At 39.3% G+C, this 21,479-nt stretch overlaps 1 protein-coding gene across 1 annotated transcript in view; it reads left to right on the top strand.

Annotated features, from left to right (window-relative positions):
* INO80D (INO80 complex subunit D) overlaps window positions 1-21,021 on the top strand; it is a 51,154-nt gene extending 30,133 nt beyond the window's left edge. Inside the window, exons 3-9 of the mRNA XM_007934850.2 lie at window positions 3,139-3,247; window positions 8,282-8,506; window positions 11,120-11,229; window positions 14,616-14,749; window positions 17,606-17,823; window positions 18,572-18,729; window positions 19,859-21,021. Coding sequence (XP_007933041.1) covers window positions 3,139-3,247; window positions 8,282-8,506; window positions 11,120-11,229; window positions 14,616-14,749; window positions 17,606-17,823; window positions 18,572-18,729; window positions 19,859-21,021 — 2,117 coding nt within the window. The remainder of the gene's footprint in view (window positions 1-3,138; window positions 3,248-8,281; window positions 8,507-11,119; window positions 11,230-14,615; window positions 14,750-17,605; window positions 17,824-18,571; window positions 18,730-19,858) is intronic.
* The last annotated feature ends 458 nt before the right edge of the window (window positions 21,022-21,479 follow it).

Here is a 21,479-nt window from a genome sequence, read left to right on the forward strand (position 1 = left end):
GATTTCACAGCCCTGATTATAATCCCTAACTGTCAAAAACTCTCCTCCCCTCTTCTCACTGTCACTACCCCTGCCCTATGCCCTTCTTGTCTATGGATTCCTATCTGTCCAGCTTTCCCTCTCTGTGAATGCTGATGTTTCATGGATGATTGATCTAAGGAGTTCATCTCCCTAGGGTAGGTGAGTATGTCTCCCTGAGGTAGGTGTTCTGCTTGTAAGTCTTTCTTGCTGTTGGGCTGAGAGCCAATCCATGGAAATGAGTCCATTTCTAGGCCTGAAGGATAACCTGGGGCCATAGTCTAGTACCGGGCTGTTTTTATTACTACAGCTGTATAGCAGATTTTGTGATCAAGGAGTGTGAGGCCTCCCACTTTCTTCTTCTTCTTTAGTAGTGCTTTACTTATTTGTGATCTCTTTCTTTCCATATAAAGCTGGTGATGAGTTTTTCATCTCTTTAAAGAATGATGATGAAATTTGGATCAGAATTGCATTGTATTTGTAGATCACTTTGAGTAATCCTATCTATGAATATGGTATATTCTTCCATTTATGTGGGTCTCTTTAGGGTTCTTGTAGTAGTGTTTTATAGTTTTCTTTGTATAGGTCTTTTGTGTTTCTGATTAGATTTATTTCTAAATACTTTATCTTTTGGCAAGTTAGGAGCTCTGGTAGCGTAGTGCCTACGGCATTTGACTGCTAATCAGAAGACTGGCAGTTCAGACCCACTAGCCACTCCTCAGAAAGAAGATTGGGCAATCTACTTCCGTAGTGATATGCCTTGGAAACCCAAGGTGGCGGGGGTGGTATGTGTCAGATCCAACTTGACAGCAGTGAAGTTTTTTTTGTTGTTGTTTTGGCTAGTTATTGGAAATAGTATTGTTTTCCTGATTTCCTCTTCAGAGATTTCTGTGTTGTATAGAAGAATCCAACTGATTTTTGCATCTTGGGCTTGCACCCTGCCATTTTGCTGAATCTTTCTGTTAGTTCCAGTAGTTTTCTTGTTGATTCTCTAGGATTTTCTATGTATAGGATCATATCTACAAATAGAAAACTACACTTCTTTGCCAGTTTGAATGCCTTTCATTTCTGTTTATTGCCTTACTGCTCTGGCTAGGGCTTCCAATACAGTATTGAATAGGAGTGGTGATAAAGGGCATCCTTGTCTGGTTCCCCTTTACAAGGGAAATATTTTCTGTCTCTCTCCATTGAGAATAATGTTGGCTGCTGGTTTTGTATATATGCCCTTAATTATGGTGAGGAATTTCCCTTCTATTCCTATTTTGATGAATATTTTTATCAAGAATGGCTATTGGATTTTGTCAGATGCCTTTTATGCATCATATGATATTGTTGTTATTTGCCATCGAGTCGGCCCCGACTCCTAGCGACCCCTCCCTTGGGTTTCCGAGACAGTTATCACTACGGAAGTAGGATTGCCCAACCTTCCTTCCGAGGAGTGGCTGGTGGGTTTGAACCGCCAGCCTCCTGGTTAGCAGTCAAGTGCCTTAGGCACTATGCTACCAGAGCTCCCATATGATATTATATATACTAATTTATTTTAATTGAGAGAAAGTGACTTTTTAAGGTGATCTGACATTTCAGATAGTCATCTTGGAACTAAATTTGAGGTTTCTTTATGCCATAACAATGTGCTATTTAATTTTAAGCAATTACAATTTGCATTCTTATTAACCTTTTCTTGATTTCCCTGTTTGGCACACGTAAACGCATTTAAACTATGGAGTAAATTGGTGAAGGCCTTTTTAACATAACTTTTGTCTAATGGTGATGGTCTTGATTTTTGAGGTTCTCAAGAAGGTCATAGAATATGATGTCTGATAAGTATTTTTAGATGTCTAATAAGTATTCTTAGATGTCACGTAAGTTTCATAGTAATATGAGTGTATTAAAGTTGTATAGTCCCACACACTGTTATGCTTTAAGTTATGAAAGATCAGTATTTATCAAGACCTCTTGAACATATAAATCTTTTAAAAGAGTAAAAATTCTTCATTTTGGGAGCTACCGATGATCCAATTATTAAAAGCATTTAATAAGATAATTAAATATTGTTCATACTGTAGTTCTTTATTTTTCCCTCTAAATTTGCAGCATAAAATGTGACAGCTGTTGTTTAAAAGAATTGAAAGAAATCCCAAACCCAAACTGCATTAGTAATAAAGCATTCCCATCTTCATCCTCCCCTACTCCCAATAGAGGGCAAGAGTCAGGGAATGTTCCTGCCTATTGATAGAGCCCTCTTCTCCAGAGTTGTTGGGAGAGAGCAATGGAGTATGTGTCTTCCTTTGACAGTTTTTCTGGGGCCTTGATCTCCTCTCTGAGGTGCTCTAATGGCACAGAGATTATAGCATTGGACCAATGCTAACCAAAAGGTCAGTGATTCCAACCCACCAGCCACTCAGAGGGAGAAAGATGAGACAGTCTGCTTCCATAAAGATCTGTAGCCTTGGAAGCCTTATGGGGTGGTTCTCTGTCCTGTGGGGTCATTATGAGTCAGAATTGACTCACTGGCAATGGGTTTTTGGGGAATCCTCTCTATGTTGAAGTATAAAGTGAATTGATCCTTTCAGCCTTTTTCTTACCCAAACATAGCTTGGGCTTCTTTCTCACTCTCTTGAATGTGTTTTATGGTTGTTGTTTTTTTTCCACATTACTTTAGTATATGATATTTTGATACTTAAGAAATTTTACTTTTTTTAAAAAAAAATTATCTACAGCAAACATATAGCAATTCAACAGTTTCTGCAGGTACAGTTCAGTAGCTGCTTCTTCAAGTTGTGCAGCCGTTCGCACCTCCTTTTCTGAGTTGTTGCTCCTCCACTAAACTATCTCTTTGGCTGTACTTATTTCTACCTAATTAATGAAGTGTCTGATAAAAGAAACTCATCCTTGGAATAAATCCTTTTTTATAATGCCATCTCTTTTAAACCTAGGTATAATTCATTCATTCATTCATTGTTAACATCTTTGTAAGAAAAGGAGTGAGAGTCATCAGGAGGTGTTTATTCACACTGTTATAGTACATGTTTTAGTTGTTTGGTTATGTGGTTTGGGTAGCTTTTAATTTAATTTTAAATAATTTTTTTCTGATTTGCAATACCCCCTTGTCTGTCTCAGGGTTGGACTGGTCAGAAGAGAGTGGGGAGGAACTGGAGGACTCAGAGCAGGCCTCACCATACCAGGTGGCATGGTCCATCCGAGAAACCCTCAGATATGAAAGACACGCGTAAGTCTTCCTTTTGGATTTGATTTTTTTTCCTACTATAGCAGATTGGCTTTTCCCCATCTAAACTAATGTTATTTATTTTATTAGATCTAGTTTTATCATTAGGAGGCAAATGAGATTCCACTTGGAAAGAAATGTTATTATATTATTTGAGGAAAGCCTTTCTTCAGTTTTCTTTTACCTTCAGTAAAATGTTGAATAGAAATAATGAGAATAAACATAGTTGACTTTCTTCTGTGTGAAATACTCATGGAATTTTAGTTTAAAATAATTTTTTATTTATGGAGGTTCCATTTATTTCTTTTTCAAATCTACGTGATTATTCCTGTCGGTCTTCTGTTGCCATTACTCTTTGTGAATCCATACATAGCTTTTATATTTTGTACCTGATAATTCCAACATTTGGGATCCTGGTGACTTTAAATCTGCCATTTATGGTTTTTGTTTCTTCTTTCCTTGAAAGTAGTTTGCCTCATTTGCATGGTTATCTTTGATGGTGAAGGCCCTGCATTATCCTGAAGTCTCAGCTTCAGCTGCTTCATTGTGCTGTCGGAAGGAGACTATATTCCACATCGGTGCTCCTGTCACTTCATGTCCTGAGTGCAGCCCATTTCTTCTACTCTTAACTGCTTTCATCTTTAGCTTCAACTCTCATTTGTTTCTTTTCACCAGGAAGTTTGAGGAAGAGATTTCCTCTGTGTCTTTTGAGACCAACAGTGTATCCCTATTTTATCTAGTATGTAGTTGTTTTAGAATTGGAATACGCTGAGAGTATGTAATCTGCCATATTGCCTTAAGTCTGTGTATTTTGTTTTTGTTTCAACTATCATCTCACTGTGGATGACTCTCAAATCTTTCTTGCATCTGACCTTTCTTTCTGAGCTTGAACTGCCTATCAGAAATTTCCAATCAAATATCCTATCAATAATATACTACAGAAAAACATTGTTCTATATCCTGCTTTGGTGAGCAGTGACTAGAGTCTTAAAATCTTACAAACAGTCATCTAAGATGCAACAATTGAGCTCTCCCCATCTGAGGTAAAGAAGAGGAAAGAAGATCAAAGATACATGGAAATAATTAGTTCAAGGAACTAGTGACCGTGGAACCTCAGCCTACATGAGCCTGAGACCAGAACTAGATGGTGCCCAGCTACCACTGCCAACCAGTTGGAAAGGGATCAAAATTGGAGATCTGGATAGAGTGGAAGAAAAATGTGCAACAAAACTCAAAATCATTTAAAAAAAAAGCTTACTGGTCTGATACAGACTGATGAAATCCCCAAGATTATAGCCCCTAGTCACCCTTTGGGCCTGGAATTAAACTCACTCCCATGGCTTAACTTCTAGCCAAACAATAGTCCTATGAGGTAAACAGTTTTACCAGGGAGGTGCACTCCTTAGAACAGTCAACCATGGGAGCTCTGAAGGACAGCATTTGTGCAGGGAGATAGTTCAGAGGGTAGGAATGCATAGGAAAGGACACAGGGAAAAGGTAACTATGGGGAGGAAGTGGGAAGAAAGTTGTTATATTGTAGGGATTGCAATCAATGTCAAGAAACAAATTGTGTATGAACTGTTGAATGGAAAATGAAATTGCTCTGTAAACTATCACCCAAATCACAATTTAAAAAAGAAAAAGGAAAAAAAATAGCCTGTCAATAATCCAAACTGAGCATTTGTGAAATTAAACTCATTTTCTTCAATGTGTGTGCCTCTTCCTGATTCTTATTCTTGTTATTCTTATTCCTGATTCCTTATTCTTGTCAGAACTGTTTCTTTTTTGGTTTGTTGTTGTTTTAATAAAATAAATTTAAATGAATTTTATTTAGAGAATTTCATGTCATCCTTTGAGATTACAGACAGAATCTTAGAAAATGATATTTGGAATTTACTTCTCAATATTTAGGGTTACTAGTAGCATTTTAATAATAATAATGCCTGTATTTATACTGTACTTGCACCTTAGATATTTCTTTTCATTCTCTTAACAACCTCCAGGGATAGGTAGACAGCCGTATCTTTCATTTCACAGATGAGGGACATTGAGGAAGGAGGAAAGTGACTACTGAGAACACTTTAGCTAGCTGTCAGCTCTTGTCACTACTGGTGAATGATGAGAAGCCAAGCTTTCAGCTCAGGTCTTTGTCTTCCCAGTTCACCACCCATCTCAGCAACCAGGTTTGAAATATTATTACCATGACATCTTAGAAGTGGGAAGCATCTTGTAGATTTTCTAGTTTAGAACCATGGTAGGGGTGGTATATGGACTTGGGCCATTCTGCAAACTGCCTGTGACTGCCCCACAACAAGATAAGCACAGAAACTGAGAAGAATATTTAGGAGCATTTATAATAATCTAACATTACATCAACATCCAAGTTTGTCTTCCCACAGTTACTTCACAAAGCCCTGGTCTAGTCTCTCCTCCCTGCACTACCAGTCTTTTGAGTAACAATTTTGACAAGTGGTTGTCCACTGAAACTTTCAGCTTCCCTTTAAGAGTTGTTGCTTTTTCTCCCTTTTTTATCAATGGTACTTCTGCTCTCCTAGTTATCCAAATTCGAAGCCATGGAGTCATTACTGACTTTCTTATCCTTCATACCCAGTCACCAAACTGAGTTAATTCTTTTGTGATAATGCCCCTGGTTCTTTCCATTAGCTCTGATTTTTCACTTTTAGTCTCTTCCGTGTCTTTCAGTTGTCAGTTGTTGACTCTGAAGTCTGAATCTCTTCCTTCAGTGTGCTCCAGTTTATCATTTCAAATGGTTTATCTACAGCTTCCCTTTATACTCCATTACCCTCAACTTTAAATTAGTTTTGCCCCCACTCTGCTCTTGTTCCTTACTTAGTAATGGTACTACTGTTCTTCCTCAGTCTTCACCAGTGGGAACTATTGAGTGACAAATTTCTTAACTATTTTCTCCTTCCATCTCTTCTTCTATTTACTCTGTGAGTGCTGACAGTATAATCTGCCTCATGCATAGCTCTATTGTTGTTATCCATTTTCTTAAAAATTGACAAAGGTTCTTCCTTGCCTTTGGAATAAAGCCAAGACTCTTTAGTCTTGTATTGAGGTTTAGAAAGTATAGCCCATCATTTAGCCAAATTAAGCTGTTTAGTACTTGCCGCACCCCATCCTGACCATCTCTGAATCTTATATTGTTTTATCTATGTCATATCCCCTATGTTTCTCATCTTCAAATTCTACATTTTCTTCAAAGTTCAGTTATATTGTCATGTCTTTTACAAAAGCCTTCTCCATACTCTACTAGTAGACTTTCCTGTGAACTTCAGTAGCACATTCAGTTTATACCATTTACTGGCTCTACTAGAGCTCCCCGTTGAAGATCTGCTGTGAAACTTCAGAGACCAATTCAAAATAAAGATTCCAAGACCCCATCCCACAGCGATTCTGGTTCAGCAGATCTGGAGTAGGTCCTGGAAATCTGAAATTTTTAAAAGCTTAGGTTTTACTAACTTGTCACCTGGTGTTTGAATCGTTGGTCTGTCTACCCCACAGTTTTAGTTATTGCTTCTGCCCTCTTTTGAATTGTTTAAGTTTTCAACTGTGTTTTTTCTTGTCTAAATTGCATTGTAAACTCCTAGAAAAAATTTGCCTCCTCTCCATAGTGCTTAGCATATAGTAGTAGACACATAGTAAATGTTGAATGTTGGATAAATAAAATAATTTGTACATCTGTAGTAGAAACTATAGAGACTCTACTGAAGAGAACATGTTTCTTAGGATAGATGCTAAACATAAGCTTACAGAGTAGCCATCTATGGGTTATTAGGAAGGAAAGAGGAATAAGACTGCTTGAGAAGAGAAGAGAAATCAACCAATGATTTACAGAAGATTAGTAAGATAATACATGTCTGTGGTATCAAATAAGTGGTTACTTACTTACATTATGATAAAAGAGAAAGACAAATAACATGTCAATTTTGAAGTCTGTTGTGAGTTATTCCTAATAAAAAGTAAGATCTCACATGGTTCATCTGACCTTTTTTATCCCACTGATGGTGGGCGTTGCTGGCTAAGCATGGCACTGTTTCCTGGGGAGCCTGGAGTGTCCTTAGCATCATTTTCAACATAGAATTCCAGCAGCAACCACCAATCAGTAGACATTAGCATGGAGAAAAAGCCTCTATGTGATATCTGGTTTATCAAATGCTCCCACTGTTAAAAAACAAAACTAAACTGCGATCTCTACAATCAAAATGTTTAAGTTCTTAGCAATAAAAGGGTAGTTAAAAACAAGTACATCTGAAAGAACAGCTCTCTGGTAATGTACTGTTAGAATTCACTGTACTATTTCTGATAGGACATATGTTTTATGAATTTATGCTGAGTATTTTCTCCTAACTGCCATGTTATTTACTCCGACGTTTTATTAATAAGCAAAAAAAAAAAAACTAAACTTACTGCCGTTGAGTCGATTTGACTCATAGTGACCCCTCCTTGCATTTCCAAGGAGTGGCTGGTGGGTTTGAACCACTAGCCTTCTGGTTAGCAGTCATATGCCTTAGGCACTCTACCTCCAGTGACTCTCCCCCTGACCCGAGTCCCTAGTCACTTAAAATTTAGTAGACCCTGATTCAGTTAAAAAAAAAAAAAAAAAAGGAGTTCTGGTGGCATAGTGCCTAAGGCATTTGACTGCTAACCAGAAGGTTGGCAGTTCAAACCCATCAGCCACTCCATGGAAGGAAGACGAAGCGATCTATTTCCATAAAGATTTATCACCTCAGAAACCTAGTGGCGGTCGCTGTGAGTCAGAATCAACTCGATGGCAGTGAGTTTGGTTTTGATAGATGCATTAAATGCATTAAATAGCGTGTGATTATCACATGCTAATATGGCTAAGCTTCTTACAGCGTTGAATAGTCTCTACTGCCTGGCTTATTTCTGGCTCTCGTGGAATTCTGTTACTCTAATTTGTTAAGTATGTGTTCACATGCCTCAAAAGTTTAAACCTGCACAGCCAGCTATGCTTCCTCATCTTGTTTTCATTTCTCTCCCTGTTCTTTCCAGGTCAGATGATGATGATACAGAGAGTAGGAGCTCCAGGGTGACCCAACTTTGCACTTACTTTCAGCAGAAATATAAGCATCTCTGCCGCCTAGAGCGGGCAGAATCTCGTCAAAAGAAATGCCGGCATACGTTTAGGAAAGCCTTGCTGCAGGCGGCCAGTAGAGAGCCGGAATGCACCGGGCAGTTAATACAAGAACTGCGGAGAGCTGCGTGTAGTCGAACCAGGTTAGAGCCACCCGTAGCCACCTGTTTCTAAGGCGCTTTCTCAGTCTGTTTTCTCCAAAGGACAGTGGAGACCCAATGAGCGACAAGCATCTAAGCCCGAAACATGAAAGCACTGTATTTTGGTTTGTGCTCAAAGATTTAGAGAGCTTACATTTTTATTGAGTTTGTTTCACACTTTTTATTTAACTTGTTATATTTTGAAAGGATGACTTTGAGTATGTGAATAGAAAAAACCTTATTTATGCTGAAATTTTAGTAGTTTTTGGCTCTCAATGATGGGATTATAAATTAAAGTTAAGAAAAGAGTCTTAGTTTGTATATTCTAATTTTCCTACACTGACCATGAGTGATTTGAGTAAAAAAGGTGTTAAAACAATTAGAAAACTAAAGTGTAAACTTTACTTTGTAGCTATCGATTATATTATATACCTAAAATTTTTTTTGAAATTTTAGTTTTATATATTTGGGTTTTTATTATAAACTTTTTAAAAAGTATCCTAAATCTCAGTTGTGTATCCGAGAAATATATTAAGAGTATTCTTTTTCTTGGCATGTTTAGAGTTGTTTGCAGCTCTGCCTGTGCATCTGATATATTATAGACTGTAATACTTGACAGTGTGGCTGGAGTCTCTGTGCTTTCCTTTTCTCCTAGAGCTCCTCCTCATCCTCCATAAGGAAGGCAGTGTCTGCTCTCGAGCATCTGTTAAGTCTCAGCTTATATATTTCTTTCTTTGAGAAACCTCCCTTGATTCCCTCGTCTGTGTTAGGTCCCCTGTTATAGGTGCATGTAGTCCTTTATGCTCTGCTTCACTGTAGGATTTTTCACTTATAAAAGGTGTCTCTCATGCTAGACAGTAATTTCCATGAGGGCAAGAGCAGAGTCCATTTTTTCTTTTAATCTCCAGTGTTGATGAATGATTGAACAGAACTGAGCAAGCGAAGATTTATTCTCTTCGTCAGAAGAATTTACTAAGTTTGACGTTGCTGTTTTTAGATGTCGTCAAGTTGCCTCCGACTCATAGCGACCCCGAGTACATGAGAACAAAGCACTGCCTGCTCGTGCACCCTCCTCACAATCCTTGCTGTACCTGAGTCTGTCATTGCAGTCACCATGTCATCTCATTGAGGGTCTCCCCCTTTTTCGCTGACCCTCAGTGCGATAAACTGACAGACAAATGGTGGAAATTTGACACAGATTATAAACTCACAATATTTAATATTGCCCAGTAGTAAAAGTGCATCACTAATGTTGTATAAGGAGCTCTGGTAGCATAGTGCCTAAGGCACTTGACTGCTCACCAGAAGGCTGGCGGTTCAAACCCACCAGCCACTCCTCGGAAGGAAGGTTGTGCAATCCTACTTCCGTAGTGATACTGCCTCGGAAACCCAAGGAGGGGTCGCTATGAGTTGGGGCCAACTCGACGGCAAAAAACAACAACAACAACAAATGTTGTATAACTGTTACCTTTCTTCAGTGACTGGTAACTTACTACCACCTTATATTAATAAGGTGCTGAGGTATATAAGATTACTAATAATGTCATTAATAAAATGAATACTTATTGTGAAGAGAGCGGGGATTGGCAAACCAGGGGATATGGGTGGGAAAGAGATTCATCAGTACCTAGCTTTTCATTCTTTGATTTTTTTGAATCATGTGCATATATTTAAAACCAAACCAAACTCACTGCCATCGAGTCAGATCCAACTCATAGCGACCCCTCCTTGGGTTTCCAATGTGGTATCTCTACGGAAGTAGATTGCTCAGTCTTCCTTCCGAGGAGTGGCCAGTGGGTTTGAACCGCCAGCCTTCTGGTTAGCAGTCAAATGCCTTAGGTGCTACACCACCAGAACTCCAGTGAATGTATTACCTACTCATAAAATTTAAAAATAATATTATAAGCATATTTAAATATTAAGTATATGGAATAGAGTTAACATTTAAATAGTAGAACACAGGTGCATTTGTAAGTGAAAGTTTTTAAAAATTATGTTCAAAGCCAATGCATTTTGGAGAATGAAAGTGAATCAATCATGTCAGCATATCAATACCCATGTATCAAGTTTTTTTGCAGGTTTACTGTTTAGCTGACCAAATCATAATGATGATGATAATAGCAATGGCTAGCACCCACTATTTACTATGTATCTTTTATGTCCTGTGTGATAAGTGTTTTAGATATTTAATGCCTTTTGGTGCTCACAGCAACCTTTAAAGGTGAGGAAATTGAGGCTTAGGTGAGGCTAAGGAAGTAAAAGTCACACAGCTAGTAAAAAGTAGAATGGAGATTCAGAACTAAGCCTGTCTTATTTTAGTCTCACGTTCTTTATTACTTTTCTCTACTGCCTCTTAGTGAAGTAAAAGGAATCAAATTGCTACTTCAGACCAAACCAGATTGACATATTTGAAACCTTTGTAATGTAATTCTTTGCTTTGATTGTCAGTAATCAGGGAAATATTAGAACAGGTCATTGTGCTACCTGCTTCCTTGAACTCATTTGCATTTTATTTAGTGAATAAAATGTGGGTATTACAGAGTGGTGACGGAATGCTGAAAATTGCCTTGGATTCTTGAGGAATTTTTTTTAATTAATTTGTTTGTCCTTCCTTAGCATAAGCCGGACCAAGTCGAGAGAGGGAGAGCCAGCAGCATGTAGTGGAACTGTGAAGGGTGAACCCTGCACGAACAAAGCCCTTCCGTTCACCAGACATTGTTTCCAACGTATCCTCTGAGCTGAATTGAGTGTGCATTGCCAAAGTGTTAACCTGAGTATTTCATTCTTAAGTTAAGTGAATGACTTTTGAAGTCATAATATAACTTCTAATTTTCATGAAATCCTCTGATTAATTTTTTTTCTACTTACGTTATTGCAATTCTTTATTCAATAATCACATCAGAATAAGCAAAATTCATAGCAAGTGGCATGTTCTTCCAATGACTGTAAAGTTATATTTTGATAACAAAACTCTGGTCCCTCAGGTGGTTCCAGATAACTTGTAAGAAACGGTGATTAAAAACTGTGGTACATACACACAATGGAGGACTACGCAACATCAAAGAATAACAATGAATCTGCAAAATACCTTATAACATAGATGAATCTAGAAGATACTATGCTGAGTAAAATCAGTCACCAAAGAACAAATACTGTATGAGACCACTACTGTAAAACATCAAGAAAAGATTTACACACACACAGAAAGAAACATTCTTTGAAGGTTACTAGGGATGGGAGGGGGAGGGAAGGTAAATCAGTAACTAGAAAGTAGACACATATTAACTTGGGTGAAGGGAAAGGCAATATACAGTAAAGAAGAGGCCAGCACAAAGTGATCAAAGGCAGAGGAAAATACTGGGAGGGGCACAAGAATTAGAGGCAAATACTGTTACATACACGATCCTGCAGTAACAACAATATAGATAGATGTTCAGCCTGAACACAGTAGGAAGGTGGATGAGACTATACCCACAAATATATATAGATACATATATATAGGTTTGACAGAATAGTTCTACACATGTATTTACCTGTGCTCCAAATACATCCATGAATATAGTAGAACACACAGGGGGCAAAGTTAAGAAAACTTCTCAGCCATAGCCAAGCACCTTGAGGGAATGAGTTGCTGGCCTTAGGGGCTCAGAACCATAGTCTCAGGGGACACCAAGGTCAATTGGCATAATAGCCCACAAAGATAATGGTCTGCATCCTACTTTGGTAAATAACGACTGGGATCTTAAAAGCTTGTGAGTGACCTTCAAAGGGGCAACTATTGGTCTCTCCTGTCCAGAGAAAAGATGAGTGAAGAAAACCAAAGGCATAAGGAAAAAATTAGTCCAAAGGATTAACGGACCATGTGAACCCCAGCCTTCTCCATGACCCTGAGACCAGAAGAACTAGATGGGGCCTGGCTACCACTACTGACTGCTCTAAAAAGGGATCACAAGAGAAGGCCCTGGATAGGGGGAGAGAAAAATGTAAATAAAGAACCCCTCAAAAATCATGAAAAAAAGACCATGCTTACTGCTCTGATAGAGAGTGGTGGAATCCCTGAGACTATAGACCTTCAGGTCTGGAACTGAATTCATCCCCGTGGCTCATCTTTTAGCCAAAGATACACATGCCTATAAAGTGAATAGTAACACCAGGGAGATACACACTCTTTAGAACAATCAACCATACCAGATCAAAAGGGCAGCATTTGCCCAGGAATAAAGCTTAGAAGACAGGAAGGGGTAGGAAAGAAAGATAAAGGAAATGGTAAACACTGGGAGCAAGTGGGCAAGTGCTGTTGCGTTGTGGGGATCACAGCGTCACAAAAAAAATATATTTGAATTGTTGCATGGAAAACCAATTTACTCTGTAAACTTTCACCCAAATCACAATAGAAAGTTAAAGAAAATTATTAGGAGAATCTTTGGAGAAAAGAAAAAAAGCATATCATCATGACAACTTAGAACACTAAAGACAGAGTATTTTAAAAGATTCTAGAGGGAAAAAAATAGGTTACAAAGCAATCAAGAGTCCTTACTCGCTGCAAGGTTGGTAATTCGAACTCATGCCTCAGAAAAGAGGCCTGAGGATCTGCTTCTAATGGGCATAGCCATGAAAGCCCTGTGGAGCACAGTTCTATTCTGCACACATGAAGCTTTCATGAATCAGAACCAACTTGACCACAACCAACAAAAGCATTCAAGAGATCAAGAAGTAGAATGGCATCAGATTTCTTAAGAGCAACGTGGAAGATAGAAGACAATTCCTCAATGTTTTCAAAATTCCATGCAAAAAAAAAAAAAAAACTTTCACACATAGAATTCTGTTTCCAGCATAATTATCAGTCAACTATGAAATAAAGTGTTTTGGAAATTTTACCTCACAAATACTTTCTCAAGAAGCTATTAGAGGATTTGTTTCATCAAACAGAAAACCAAGAAGGGGTAGGGGGGCAGAAACGGTATCTTGGAAACAGGATCCAACACCAAAAAAAGAGAGAGAAAGGGACAGAATTAACCACCAGAGGATGGTGAGAAGGTCAACTAGAGAGCAACTGGTCCAAGAGACTGGAGAAGAGAACCGGGACAGCAGACGGCATGTCTTCAAGGAAAGTAAACGATGAAATAAATGAAGACAAAGGAAACAGTTGTTCTACTCCGTGATGGAAGAATCAAATAACATTATCCAAAATTGTTTTTGCTGTCCCAAGCAAGTTACATAGTTCTATAGTGTACTTTTTGCTGTAGGATTATTTTAGTTGTAGTGAGCACAGTGCCGATTTGAAATGAAGGAGAGGTGAAATGTAGCAAACGTCACTGACTAGGAAAGAAGGTATCTTAAGACAATGCACTTGAGGAAAACCTATGCTGGGGAGTTCAGACTTAGCCTCTGGGGACTTCTCCTCTCACTTTTACTGAACATTTACATTTGAATAGCCATTTAGTATTTATATGGGAGCAGTAATTTATTCTTCTTTACCCTGTCTCTGATTTTTGCACTCCTTTCTGTTTTTGGAGATGTATTTTCACAGCTCTCTCCACAGCAGTCTGTGCAGCGATGGCTTTATAAATAACCTTCACTGTAAAAGCATAATGGAAAAGCAGAAAAGTACTTCCTCTAGACATGAGGGAAATCTGGTAGACATGTAGTCAGTGGCTCCAAGTATGAATGCATAAGATGATAGAAAGCTAATGGTCCAAGATGAACAGAGAAAATTCCTAAAAGCAAAAATTTAAGGTTTGATATAAAAGTAAGATTTCTTAAGTTGCAAGTTTGGGGTTGTTGTTGTTGTTGTTATGTGCCATCGAGTCGAACACGACTCACAGCGACCCCTCCTTGGGTTTCTGAGGCAGTATCACTACAGAAGTAGATTGCCCCATCTTCCTTCCGAGGAGTGGCTGGTGGGTTTGAACCGCCGGCCTTCTGGAAGTTTAGGGTAGGAATTGTGAAATAATAAATTCAAATTTGGACAGATGAGTTTTTGTATAGTTGTATGTTTAAATTTTTTTCTTGAGCATCATATAAGTGAAGAAGTTAGTATTATATACAAATTGGACAATTAAAAATGGAGGTTCAGTTTCAGTGTATTTTGTTCCTAACTTAAAACAAACAGATATCCTCTTGAACCGCTCTCAGCAGCTCTTCTCAAGTTGCACGGCCAAGTTTGCAGACGGACAGCAGTGCTCTGTGCCAGTTTTTGATATTACACACCAGACACCTCTGTGTGAAGAACATGCCAAAAAAATGGTGAGTTCATGTTTTATTTCTTTTGATAGCTAACCACAGTAGAAAATACTTTGTGACTTAGTACAAACTACATGTGAGTATAAAAACAAAAAGATCATGACCCACTGAATTAAATTCAGACCCTCTTTTTTTTTTTTTAACGAACAGAAATGTGTTCTTTCACGGTATAGGAGACTAGAGGTCCAAATTCAGGGCCCCAACTCTAGGGGAAGGTTTTCTCTCTCTGTTGGCTTTGGGGGATGGTCCTTATCTCTCTTCCAGACCCTCATTTTTAAAAATACACTCTTCTAGAAGATATTTGGTAATTAGCTGAGATGTGATCATTTTGTTCATTATTAATCTCTATCCCTTTAAGGTACGTTTTCTTGTACGTAGCAGATTATCCAAGACTCTCTGCCCCCATTTCTCTGGGTTTTTGCTTATGTGTAGTTCTGCAAATGTTTTGAGTATTTGATGAAATTTCAGCCAAAAGCCAAACATTTCTATAATTCTGTTTAACATAATTATTGACTTTAGTTAGTGCTAGTATCATAAGTCCTAATTAATTCAGATTTATTTAGAGGAGAGACAAGTCTGAATTAGTGAAATACCTAAATCATATAATCATCTTTAATACATACATTTGTATTATTTTCATCCATCAGACACTAAGTTCTTCTGCTATTTGCAAGATAGTGCCTAGGTACTCACTTTTGGTACTAAAAAGTTGGGTAAGACAATTCTTGCACTCTTGGAAGTATTGTGCCTTTCATGGAATTCATCAGGGAACTGGATGAGCTTTGCACTAGGACTTAACAGGATAAGGTTTTTTTTGATCCTGGCTTTGCCACCAAATGTCAAACTAAGGTCCTAGGTGGCACAAATGATTTGTCTTCGACCACTAATCTAAGGGTGGGCAGTTCAAACCCACTCAGTGTTACTTCAGAAGAAGAGATTACAGCCAAGAAAACCACATGAAGCAGTTATGAAGCAGTTCTACTCTGTATCATATGGGGTCACTGTTCTGGTTACCTAGTGCCACTCTGACAAGAATATACCACAAATGGGATGGCTTGAACAAACAGGAGTTTATTCTCTTACAGTTTGGGAGGCTAGAAGTCTGAGTTCAAAGTGTTGGGCTCTAGGGGCTGTGTGAAAACCCCTCAACCTTGGGCTTCAGCTCTGCCTCTTGCTTCTGGCCCACTGAAGCTAGAGGCATCTCTTCACTCAGGCAGCTACTGGCTGCTGAGGCTAACAAGCCCAAGATTGACAAATAAAATGGCACAGTCCCGATGTTATCAAACCACACGGCAGGCCATTAATTCAAGCCCTTAGGTCAGCAGAGCATGGCAGGCTGCTGAACAGTGACACAGCTACCTGCAGGGTTCAAGCGTGCCATAAGCTAGAGATCATTCCCAAAGCTGCTTCTTATATATGGAAGCGGCCCACATCCCTAAAGCAGCTACTCAGCTGCTCCAGGAGATCCCACCATGGAGATAATTACCAGTCTCATCATGGGGAATATTACGTTCAGCTGCCCAGCCACTCAACCAGGCCCAGCCAAGTTGACAAACTTAACTACCACAGACACCATGAGTTAGAAAACCTCAGCAGCAGCTAACATGAAGTGTAAAACTAGCAATGAATGATTTAATTTTACCATGCCTCATTTTCCTTGTCTGTAGTTCACTAGCTTCTTCTCTACCAAGAACTTTTTTCTAGGTTTCTTGTGTGAACCATATGTTTTGGGAAATTTGTATGCTGAATTATCTGTCCCAATCTGTGGTATTATAATCTAACAGCCACTCAAGCTAGAAACCCTAGAGTCATTTTAAAGTTTTACATTCCCTTCATCTTCTCCAGGCCCCTTGAGCCATCAAATCCTGAGAAGTCTATCTTGAGAGGGCCTTACTTTCCCATTCCCATTTCTATTCCCTTTCCCATTGCCCTTAGCCATTTGGATCTCATAGGGACTTTTGTAGTAGCTGTACAATCTGATTTACTGTACCCATTCACTTGCTGCTTCTGTTGCTGTCAGGGGGTTGTCCTCTTAAAACATGTCAACTCATGTTACTGCTCTCATCAAAAATGGGTTCTGGTGGTGCAGTGCCTAAGGCATTTGACTGCTAACCAGAAGGTTAGTAGTTCAAACCCACCAGCCACTCCATAGAAAGAAGATGAGGCAATCTACTTCCATAAAGATTAATTTCCTAGGAAACCCAATGAGTCAGAATCAACTTGATGGCAGTGGGTTTTGGTTTTGTTTTTTAGTATTGCCTGTAAAAAGTGTAAAAACCTTAACAGATGTTCCAGTCATACATGCTCTGGTCCCAAACTTACTTAGCACTTACTTTTATATTTCATCTCCTGTTATACGCAAGCGCTGGTCATACTCAATTGTTTGCTGTGCCTTTTCTCATTTGTACCATTTCCTTTAGTCTAGAATGACTTTCCCCCTTGCCTCAACCACTTCAAAATCCTACTTATCCTTTAATCTCACAAATCTAAAAATAATTGATTTTCCTTTTGTATATCCGTAGGAAGTGTTTATATTGTTATTGTCCAATTTTTTCTGTGCTGTATTTATGTATACTTGAACTCATGTCTTTCCTATTAGAGGGTAAGTTCTTTGAGAGCATAAATTTTATTTATTTATTTTTAATACTATAGCACCTGTTATGATGTCTTTTAAAATGGGATGAACTCAGTATATATACATGAATTAATTTGAATTAAATGAACTTTTTGTTTATTTAAGCATATAATACATTTTCAGCATTACACAGAATATTAAAAGACATAAGCGTATGTTTAGATAGTTTTAAGCTTTTTCCCAGATGATCTCAGTGTAAAAATACTTGTTTCATCTTTGTGAAGGATAATTTCTTGAGAGGAGATAGCTCTCGTAAAGTTCAGCACCAGCAACAGAGGAAACCCAGGAAAAAAACAAAGCCTCCTGCACTTACCAAAAAACACAAAAAGAAGAGAAGGCGTGGACCTCGTCGACCCCAAAAACCCATTCCCCCTGCAGTGCCCCAAGGGAACCTCAGCATGCCCGCCAGCGTCTCACTGCCAGTGGAGGCCACCCAGATCCGGTCAGTGACAGGGCTGGTGCTCACTTGTCCTTCGCATCTTCGCGCTGTTCTCAGAACACCTAGCTTCACGTGGTAGCCTTGCCTCTCTGTATCAGTCTAGACTTTTTATAGTTCGTAATACACGTTTTACTGAATATGTGACTGGGTTAGATTTTGAAGGTTTTGATTATGCCAGAGAATAGACGCTGAAATTGAGAAGGTAATTGTATACTCTCAGAGTTTCCTGGTTTAATAGGAATTCCATGAATATTCCGACAGAAATGTTCCATCAGAAATCTGATACATTATTAATTTTGCCAGGGTAAACATTTTGGCCAGATGCTTGAGGCTTCTGTTTATGCTAAGCATTTCAGTTATGTTGGTTTGTTTTTTGAGTATTAGTTTGACCAGATTTGAAACTCTACTAAAAAATATTAAAACACACTTGCTACACCAAATTGTGATTTATTCCATGAATTTGAAGTAAAAACATTATCTAGTAATGATCATCTTCTCTTAACAGCAGGGTAAAAGGTGTAGATATGTGACTGTAGTGAGCTCTATCTTTAGGTAATGGTCCTGCTCTTAAAATGCCCTTCTCTGAAAGTGGGCAAAGAGGCAGTCATTTTACATTAGGATTGCCCTTGTTTGTGTTCAGCGTAAAATCCTAAACGGCATTGAAGTCCCTTTGTGTTCAGTGGACTTGTCTTGGTCATGTTGGTGTGAGGGTCAAACGGGAGCAGTAAGACAATGACGTGATCTTTCCCAGGAGCCCATCCACGCCAGAGCTGAGTGCTGATGAGTTGCCGGATGACATTGCCAACGAGATCACTGACATTCCACATGACTTGGAATTGAACCAGGAGGACTTCGCAGACGTCCTGCCACGGCTGCCTGATGACTTACAAGATTTTGATTTTTTTGAAGGTATGGACAGTATTTTGATCCAACACAAACTTACCAGAAGGGACATAGTTTTATTGAGATGTGTTGGAAGTGTCCCTCCTTACATAGCATGTCTTTCATTGTAGATAGAAAATACAACACTGCTAAAGGTATGTTACCTTTTTCAGAAGGTGAGGAATGTGCCATTTATCTTAACCATATTATAGGCTTAACGAGTTTATAGTTGAACCTACATTGTAATTTTATTCCTTTAAAATGAATAGTTTTGCTTTAGTTTCTGTTTTGAGCAAAGAAATTTTAAACATGAGCTTATTGAAGTCTTTTGGAATTTGCCCTAATTTTAACATCCCACCTTCTACTTAAATTGAAGTGCACTTTTCCAAAACAAAGTTTGCTTAATTCCACCAATTTCCCAGTGCTTTTAGGATAAATCTTTTTTATACTCTTAGAATTGGATATTTTTGTGGCAATAAAGTTCTTAACAGTAAATTTTTTTATAATAGAAATGAAATCAAAGTAGATCTGTGTGTTTCCATTTTGTGAATATTAATTAGAAGTGGGAGAAGAGTTAGCAGAGAGTATCAGAGAATAAAGCGAGAGCATTCTGAATGATAACCCGTGAAGTAAGATGATTACTTCCATGGTGTTATGCTAAAGTCTTTGTATGGATTTCTGTGTTCTAGTCTTCCACACCTGCCCTTCCAGCTGGAAAAAGGGAAGAACAGAAGACCTAAGTGTGGACCTTTCCCACACAACCTTTTTCTCAAATCTGAACCGATATGATATGTTTTCTATTTTAATAGCTTTAATTATAGGTAAAAACCTGTGTATGACCAAATAGTCACTGAGAGTTTTACATTGGTCATCCTAGGAATTCTTAAGAATTTAATATTCGATAAGTTGGGTTTTTTATGATTATTATAAATCAACTAAATATAGTAATTAAAGATCCAAGGCAACTTGGCACTTTAGACCTGTGCTGTAAACTAATATTTAACTTTTTGCTTCCAGTGCAACCCCCTAAAAACTGCTCTTTCAACAAGGATTCTCTTTCAATAGAATATGGTTAAAAATAATTCAATATATGATTTTTTGCAATATAGACTAGATAAAAACTATAGTGATACTTGATGGCTTTTTTTTCACTCAGGAAAGAATGGAGACCTCCTCCCGACTACCGAAGAGGCTGAGGAACTTGAACGGGCCTTGCAGGCTGTAACTTCTCTCGAGTGCCTGAGTACCATTGGGGTACTTACCCAGTCAGATGGTGTGCCAGTCCAGGAGCTGTCAGATAGAGGGATAGGGGTGTTCTCCACAGGTACTGGAGCTTCAGGAATTCAGTCCTTGAGCCGAGAAGTAAACACAGACCTCGGGGAGCTATTGAATGGGCGTATAGTACATGATAATTTTTCTAGTCTCGAGCTGGATGAGAACCTGCTCCGTTCTGCTACCTTGTCTAACCCACCTACACCCCTGGCAGGGCAGATCCAGGGGCAGTTCTCTGCCCCAGCCAACGTTGGCCTTACTTCTGCCACTCTGATCAGCCAGAGTGCACTTGGGGAGAGAGCCTTCCCAGGACAGTTTCATGGACTTCATGATGGCAGCCATGCCTCCCAGAGGCCACATCCTGCCCAGCTGCTGAGCAAGGCAGATGACCTAATCACCTCACGACAGCAATACAGCAGTGATCATTCACACTCCTCGCCCCATGGAAGCCATTATGATAGTGAGCACGTGCCGTCTCCCTACAGTGACCATATCACCTCTCCCCACACATCTTACTCTGGTGATAATATGGCAGCTACCTTCTCAGCAGAGATGCCCATCATGGCGCAACACCTGCTCCCAACCCAGCTTGAGGTGCCACTTGGAGGAGTGGTAAACCCCAGAACTCACTGGGGTAATCTCCCTGTCAACCTCGGGGATCCCTCACCATTTAGCAACCTTCTTGGCGCAGATGGACATCTTCTTTCCACTTCCCTATCCACGCCACCCACCACCTCGAACTCAGAGACCACACAGCCTGCCTTCGCCACCGTGACCCCCAGCAGCTCCAGTGTGCTTCCGGGGTTACCACAGACCAGCTTCAGTGGCATGGGGCCTTCTGCTGAACTAATGGCCTCCACCTCCCCCAAGCAGCAACTCCCTCAGTTCAGCGCAGCCTTTGGCCACCAGCTGAGTTCTCACAGTGGCATTCCTAAGGACCTTCAGCCCAGCCACAGCTCTATAGCCCCTCCTACAGGCTTCACAGTAACAGGTGCCACAGCTACAAGTACCAATAATGCATCTTCTCCCTTTACCTCCCCTAACTGAGCGTGTCTGTGTGCTTGCAGGCAGGTGGGGAACCCGTGTTTTCTATCTTTGTTTCCTCTTTAACACACCTCTCCCCTTTTCCTACAGAAGATTTTAAAATAACAGAGGGGGACTAGAGGGGAACCCGTTTTCCCAGTTAAGCAAGTTGCCCTGCAGCGGATCTTGCTTCAGTGTTCACATGTGCTCCTTTGCACTGGTGCTCATTCCCTCCTGGCAGGTTCACCCAACCCCCACGGCGTCCTTAGTGGTTCAGCACAGTGACTGCATAGAATCGATTTTTAGCAGCGAGTCCTAGAAGTGGAAGATACCTCAGAATACCAGTGCCCTTTACTATTTCCTAGTATTCAGATCAGTGCTTTCCATTCTATTGCCAGATTTTTAAATAAGTGGTTTTAGATAGAATAATCCTATTAATCATGTTCCTGTGTAAGAGCTAGCAAATGGTGTATAGAGGCAGA

The sequence above is a fragment of the Orycteropus afer genome, unplaced genomic scaffold, assembly GCF_000298275.1.
Source record: "Orycteropus afer afer isolate SDZICR_OR568_19922 unplaced genomic scaffold, OryAfe1.0 scaffold00002, whole genome shotgun sequence".
Lineage (NCBI taxonomy): Eukaryota > Metazoa > Chordata > Mammalia > Tubulidentata > Orycteropodidae > Orycteropus > Orycteropus afer.